The sequence below is a fragment of the Penaeus vannamei genome, chromosome 8 (genome assembly GCF_042767895.1).
Source record: "Penaeus vannamei isolate JL-2024 chromosome 8, ASM4276789v1, whole genome shotgun sequence".
Lineage (NCBI taxonomy): Eukaryota > Metazoa > Arthropoda > Malacostraca > Decapoda > Penaeidae > Penaeus > Penaeus vannamei.
In genome coordinates this window covers 2,578,699-2,586,198 of record NC_091556.1, presented here as the reverse complement: position 1 = coordinate 2,586,198, position 7,500 = coordinate 2,578,699, and the positions used below count along the sequence as shown (strand labels likewise).

The 7,500-nt window shown below is 40.3% G+C and overlaps 1 protein-coding gene across 3 annotated transcripts in view; it reads left to right on the top strand.

Annotated features, from left to right (window-relative positions):
• The window catches only part of LOC113818342 (uro-adherence factor A-like), a 59,473-nt gene that overhangs the window by 11,384 nt on the left and 40,589 nt on the right, over window positions 1–7,500 (top strand). For 2 of the 3 annotated variants that reach the window (XM_070124171.1, XM_070124170.1), the window contains exon 2: window positions 2,871–7,500. This exon is cut by the window's right edge and continues 216 nt beyond it. In XM_070124171.1, coding sequence (XP_069980272.1) covers window positions 2,946–7,500 — 4,555 coding nt within the window. In that variant the 5' untranslated portion in view covers window positions 2,871–2,945. The remainder of the gene's footprint in view (window positions 1–2,870) is intronic. The other variant, XM_070124172.1, reaches the window with a different exon arrangement.

Sequence of the window (7,500 nt, the reverse complement as noted above, 5' to 3'; positions counted from 1 at the left end):
TGTACACACACATACACATGTACACACATACACACACATACATACATATGTACACACATACACATGTACACACATACACACACATGTACACATACACACACATGTACACATACATACACACATGTACACATACACACATGTACACACACACACACACATGTACACACACACACATGTACACACACATATACATACATGTACACACACATGTACACATACACTTACACATATACACACACACATGTACACACACACACACACACACACACACACACACACACACACACACACACACACACAAGCCCACACATGCATACACATGCACACACAAGCCCGCACATGCATACACATGCACACACAAGCCCGCACATGCATACACATGCACACACAAGCCCGCACATGCATACTCACACACACATGCACACCCACTTACACACTAATTCACTCACTAACACGTAAAAACACACACATACACATAAAAACACCCATACATAGACACACATACATATAAAAACACCCATACATGGACACACACACACACACACGATCAGAAAATTGATTATATTGTCCATCATATAATTATCTGCAAGTATAGGTGACCTATATGTATGCATTGACTTGTGAATACCTGTGGTTCCTTATCAGTAATATTTCGTGCTGATATGGCATTTGCTGAAAGGAGAATCTCTGGCGTGCTGACATCTAACACGTGTGTTTATTTATTTGTTTATCTATCTGTTTATGCATTTATCTTTTAACTTTTTCCCCCCTTGTCAAATTCTTCAGGCTTGTGGTTAATATACAACCTCACTCTACATATTCACAGCAGCTCCAATATTCTGGTGATGTATGTGTCTTTAAATGCTGATCATGCACTCGTTAAGAAAAGAGAAATAAAACACAAAACTTTGAACAGTGTAATCAGAGACAGAATAGTCAAAGGAATTCGTGCCCTTCCAGGTAGCATGCAGCAGCTGTTGATACTTGTACAGTAGACGTTGGAAGCATGGTATTTATGTGGCGTACTTAATATTTTTAGTCTGTAGTTGAGTTTGTGCTTGGATTTTGTGTTTTGTTGTGATGTATACTGCAAGTTTTTGATTGCCATAATGCCTATATTGCATCAATTTAGGTCTTCGGATTTACTTTTATGCTACCTCTTTATCTATAGGTATGATTTTTACTTTCTCGAGATAAATTTGTGGAGAGGAAGCAGGCATTGCATTTTTATCATTTATTATTTGTTATTATTATTATTATTATTATTATTATTATTATTATTGTTATTATTATTATTATTGTTGTTGTTATTGTTATCATAAGATTAAAATTAATTTGTTAGACCTCTGTTATCCTTTATTAGTTGATTTAATGTTATCTCAGGAGGTGCACACACACGCGCGCACACACACACACACACACACACACACACACACACACACACACACACACACACACACACACACACACACACACACACACACTGCACACACACTGCACACACACACTGCACACACACTCTGCACACAATTTTGTAAATATACATTACATATTTATAGATAGGCACAAAGGAAAGGCTTACTAGAGCATAGAAGACAAAGAGAGAGCTCAGCTACACCTTTGATTAGAGGGAAGAATGCGTATTTAAATAAAATCATGGGTGGTTGGAGGGGCATGTTGTATATGAATGGAAAAGGGAAGAGAAGAATGGAAAGAAATAGCATAAAGGATATAGGGGGGGGAAAGCAATGATTTTTAAATACATGTGTATATATATATAGACCAAAGAAAAGATCAATAGTGTTTATTTTTGAAGTTTGCAGATTATTTGTTTCTGGATCATGTGTGTAGAGTGAAAATTCTTTCCTTGTCATGGTTTAGTAATGGGGGCAAAAAAGAAAAGAAAACTAATGACCGTAGGTATGCGAATTTTATTCTTTTAATGCTGTCAGAGGTAAACCACTCAAAGGGTGTGAATGTTAAAATCCATCAGCATTTTAATAAAGCGGGAATGTCGAGCTGTTTGCGATGGAAGTTTACAAGTACAAGTGCTGTCGTCTAAATAAATAGCAGCTACTCGTTTACATTTTCTTGGTGGATAGGAGGTAGCAGTGGTGTACTGTTAGGCTTTGATATTCAAGAAAATAGTGCGTGATACCAAGTTTTGGTTAAACACAAAAAGTGCCTGTTTTTTATGTTTTGATTTTGACCCTTGACAAAATTTTAGGTTGAGAAACAGGGTGGTTTTTATACCTGATATTTAATAAGAGTTGGCCATGTTATGTGTTTTTTTTTTCCTTTAGTAATAAATTTATTATGTGTTTGTATTCTTTTTTACATATATAATTTTTTTTTGTACAGACTGGTATTAATACATGAGTCTAGGAAGGATAATTTTCTTTCAAATTTTTATTTCGTTTCTTTGTTTATGATTATTAGCCTTTTTTGTGCTACTTTTTATCATTATTGTTATTATATTTGCATGTATTTGTGTCGCCCACATAGAAGATTTGAAAGTAGAAGAAATATACACAGTCTAGTCGTAAGTTTTGATGTATTGTTGATTTTGTGTTGTAACAATTGCAAGAAGGTAAGAAGCGGCTTTCTTTTTATATATAATTCTTTTGGATTGAATGCTTGATTATGCTTTTGTGTTGTGCTTTAGATTTTTGAGTTGTATGTAGCATTACCACTTTTTTTGTGTTCTTTTTCTTTTTTTTTTCTTTTTTTTAATTTATTATTTTTGTTGTTGCTTTAAGATTAGCTTTATTTAATTTTTAGTTGTTTTATTTGTTTCTTTTTATTTAGCTTTTTTTTTTTTTTTTTTTTTTTTTTTTTTTTTTTTTAATTTGGTGTGTTTATGTTTGCAGGTTGTGGTGTAGGCGTTTGGACTGTAGTAGGACTAAAGCCGCGTGTATGTTGTTGTGTAGTGTGTGGCTTACTGCATGATGGCTGCTACTGCTGCCTGGGAGGGAACTGGCCGCCCTCCCACGGATGAGCTCCAGACTCCCCCTGGTCGCTCAGCTCAGCCTCCCCAGGGAGCTTCTGCTGGCACCACTCCCACGTTGTTGCATGATTCTGCACAAAGCACTGCCAAGGATTCACCTGCTACCGGCAAAAAGGACGTTCGTTCCACTGTGAGAGTAACCGTGAATTTACCCGTCTCTACACCCACAGGCACCAAGCTGGCTGTGACCACAAGATCTGAGTCACCTGCGGGGGGTGAAGGTCTCAAGGTGGAGCCTAAGAATCTGGACCAAGAGAAAGAGATTGCCCTCAGTCAGCTGCAGGAGTTGGAGGAGGCCATTAAAGTGCGCAAGGTGTCCAAGGTAGACGGGCGAAAGATACGCTGGATTGAGTACCGTGCACGCAAGAAGCAGGAGGAGCAAGAGAAAGCGGCTGAAGCCAAAAAGAAGGGCCGCAGATCGAAAGGTGTTGAGAACAGTGAAAATGACTCGAGCATTGTAAATAACAACAACAACAACAAAAGTGAGAGCAACATGAAAGTCGAGGTAGTGTCTCCGCCACTGAGTGTGGTAGGGAGAAGCAATGTTTTGGAAAGCATGAAACAGCAATTCTTACAGGGTACAGAAAATGTTGGTGAACCCATTGCTAATGGTAAAACTGACAATCAAACTGAAACCGCAGAAACAAATCAGAAAAGAAAATCTGGGCGGACTAGGAAATCTGTTAATACACAAAAAGGTTCAAGTCCAAAAGGAAACACCCCGAAGAACACAACACCTAAAGGCTCGACGCTAAAGGAGTCGAACGGTAAGGGTGTAAACCGTAGAAGTGCCACACCAAAAGGGGTAGCATCTAAAGGGGGACAAAAGGGAACGGTAAATACTCCAGACAGTTCAGCGACAAATAGTCCAGTTCTTGTTAATACACCAGCCGCAACTAGTCCACCAGCAACACCGATCACCCCAGACCAACCACTGTCTGCCAGTCTCAAAAAGCCTTTCTTCCCAGTAAGGTCTCTCACAAAAGGACTGCGGGAAGTTAGGAAAGTGGAGAATGGCGAAAGTCCAAAGAAAGCAGATGACCGTACACCTATTCCTGCTTCATCCCCCATCACACCGGTGTCAATTCCCACTTCAACACCTGTTTTATCTCAGCCAAAGACAGAACCAGGAACCAAATGTCCTCTCATAGCAGTAGCTGCGAGATTGCTTTCCCCTCCTTCGGCTAGGTCAAAGTCCTTAGACAACGCAAGAAGCAGGAAAGCAAACACAAGAGGTGGAGCCAAGAAGCCTAGTGGCAAAGCTGCAGAGAGGTCAGAGTCTGAACCAAGAAGTATTATGAATGGACATACCCTTGTGCAGAACGGACCATCTGAAGAGGAAGAATCCATATCTTTCAACGTATCCTCATCAGATGCTGAAGACAAGTGTGCAGAAGTAATAGAGGAAAAGACAGAAACAAATGTAGAACTTCAGTCATATCAAAATACAGAGGTTACAGTTGATGAAAAAGCAACGGAAGAGAACTTGGATGTGTCGGTAAAAGAGGAAGAAATTGAACCCAAGTCTGCAGATAGCACAGTAGATGGTGAGTTGCCAGATCTTGATAATTCATATGAATCAGATACTCCAAACAGAAGAGGTAGAGGACGCCCACCCAAGAGAAAATATGGGTCTGTTAAAAGTGTGGAAAGTGGTAGTTCTACAGGAAAGTCTAGTAAAAAATTATCAACTGTGGTTGTAGATGTCCATAATAGCATGAATGGTGAGCCACAGACTGTAGTTTCTGCATCCAAGCCTGCTCTACGTGGAAAGAAGACTTCGCCTGCAAAGAAATTGAAAAAGGGAACAGTTCTTCCAGGGGGCACAGATAATGAAGATACCAAAGATTCATCCCCAGCAAGTAAAATCCAAGCAAGATTATCAGATGACAGTACAGAGGGCAGTAGTCAAGCGAAAGATCTTGCACCTACTCCTTCTGTCACTGATGCCAAAAAGTCAAAATCCAGTGCAGGGAAAAAGCAGACTGTCTCGATTGTAGGAGAGGAAAAGGAAGATGATAACACAAGTGCCTCTATGAGCAATCAAACACCACAATTGCAAGAAAGCATTCAAAGTACAAAGTTGGTGAAAGGTGTTCAAAAAGTCATAAATCAAGAAGTGCCCTCAGAAGCTGAATCTGCGACTGCTACTGCTTCTAACAATGACTCAAAATCAGCAAGTAGTGTGAAGGAAAGTGGGAACATAGTTGAAGTTCATACCAAAAGGGAAAATGATACGGGAGATGTAGCTGATGGACAAAAGGAAAAGGAGGGGCTAGGGGTCTCGGAATCAGAAAATTTGACTGAGAAGGAAAGCTGCAAAAACAAGAGTGAAATTCCAGTTGAGAAAGCTAAGAAAGTTTCAAAGACACAAATGAAAAAGGGAGGCTCAGTCCCCAAAACTAGTGTTCAGGGATCAGGTCTTCAAGTTGGGGTAGAAAGAGAAAACACAAATAAAACTCCAGTGCCTGTTGGGAAGAGTAAAAAGGCATCAAAAACACAAACAAAGAAGAGTAGTGCAGGGGCAAAGGGTACAGTAACTCCAAAAGCAAGTGGGAAGAGTAGTCCTGCAAAGAAGAAAGTGGCAGGTCCATCAAAGAAGGCAAAGTCTCCCAAAAACACCCAGACGCCACATGCAAAGCCTCCTGAGCTAAACGCTGCCAAGAAACAAAAGGCTGTGGAGGAAGTTGAAACACTACATATTGAGCCAAATGAATCACCAACCGTTGAAAGGAAAGCAGAGGATGAAACTGAAATAAAACGGCAAGAGGTAGCTGAGAAAGAAAGTGCAGTTAATGTAGATATAAAGGAATGCAAGGAAGCAGTAGAAGAGAACCGTGTGCAAAATGTGATAGAAGAGAAACCTGCTGAGTTACAGGTAGTTGAAGAATCACAAGTAAATAAAGAGATAGAACAAGTAAATAAAGAGACAGAACAAGTAAATAAAGAGACAGAACAGGTACATAAAGAGACAGAACAGGTACATAAAGAGACAGAACAGGTACATAAAGAGACAGAACAGTTACATATAGAGACAGAACAAGTACAGAAAGAAACAGTACAAGTAAATAAAGAGACAGAACAAGATGTTCATGTAGTTGAAGAAGATAAAAACAAGAAGGTCATAGAAGATGTTAAGCTTTTAGAGGATGAACCACCTGCAGAAGCTCAAAAGGAGGAGCAGCTTACCCTACAGGATGATGTTGAAATAAAGAGAGAGAATTTACTGAAGGAAAATAACAACTTGCCAGAAAAGCAGCCAGAATCTGAAGTACAAATTATGTCAGATGTCCAGGAGAATTTAAGTATTGTGAAAGTGGCGGAGGACAAAGAAGAGAATGACGCCAGCAAAGAGGAAAGTATTCCAGAGAATCCTGAGTTGGTGGTGGTTAATCAAGAAGAAAACATATCTGCTGAACAAACCCAAGAGTGTAGTATTATACCAAAGCAAAACGGAAGTATTGCATCTCAAGATGTAGTAGGAGTAAGTCCTTCAACTACCTCGATATCACCAGAAACTAGTGCCTCAAATGCAAAGTCAAAGGAGAAAGTACCCAGGATATTGAAACAGCTTCTTCAGGATGAAGGAGTCCAAAATATGCTTAAGAGTATGGGCGAAGAATCAATTACAGCACCAGAGGGATCACCGAGTGAGTCCAGCGTGCATAAGCTTCGTCCAAAAAGGCCATCAGAACCCATGCTGTCTTCCTCGCCAGAATTAGATGTTTTAGAGGCCTTCTTTTCTCCTACAACAAAGAAAAAGAAGCAGAGAAGTGAGCTGGACACTTTGTATATGGATGAAGGTGTCCTGAACCTATTAACAAGTCTAGAACCTTATTCCCGAAGACAGCCTCATCAAGATGATGCTGCCAGTGATATTTCCCAAGCCAGTAGCGCCAAGAGTGTAAAAGGAAGCAAGTCCTCTAAAGCTGCCTTAGATGTGCAGGCTGATGGGAGGAAGAGAAAACTTAGTGGAGCCAGCACTGTAAGCAATACCTCAACTAGATCTATGCAACCTCCAGAGTCTAAGAAACCACGTTTAGATAACCAGGAATCCCCCCTTGGAGACCCTTATGAACTAGACACAGCAGAAGAATTCAAGGACCTGTCTGAGAATCAGGAAACTAGCAATGTTGAACCAGTTCCTGCTCAGCCAGTAAGAAAGAGGGGAAGACCAACACTGCCACTATCTGTGAAACAAAAGAACAAAGCAATAAGAATGCAACTGAAACTCCAAAAACAGAAGCAGATGAAGGTGAATTCTGTTGTCAGCGCTCTACTTCGGGAGGATGATAATATGAACCTGGCACAGATTAAGGATGTGCTAAAGAGGGCCAGAGAAGCCATCAGCTCCCCATTAGAAGAAGAAATGGAGGAGGAAACACCCACCGGCAAGGCAGTTCCACCCATAAAGATTAAATTAGCTTCCGAAAGTGTAACCATTAGGCATATAAATCGACCAGGACCAGTTCAGGGTCAGCAGACAGCAGCAG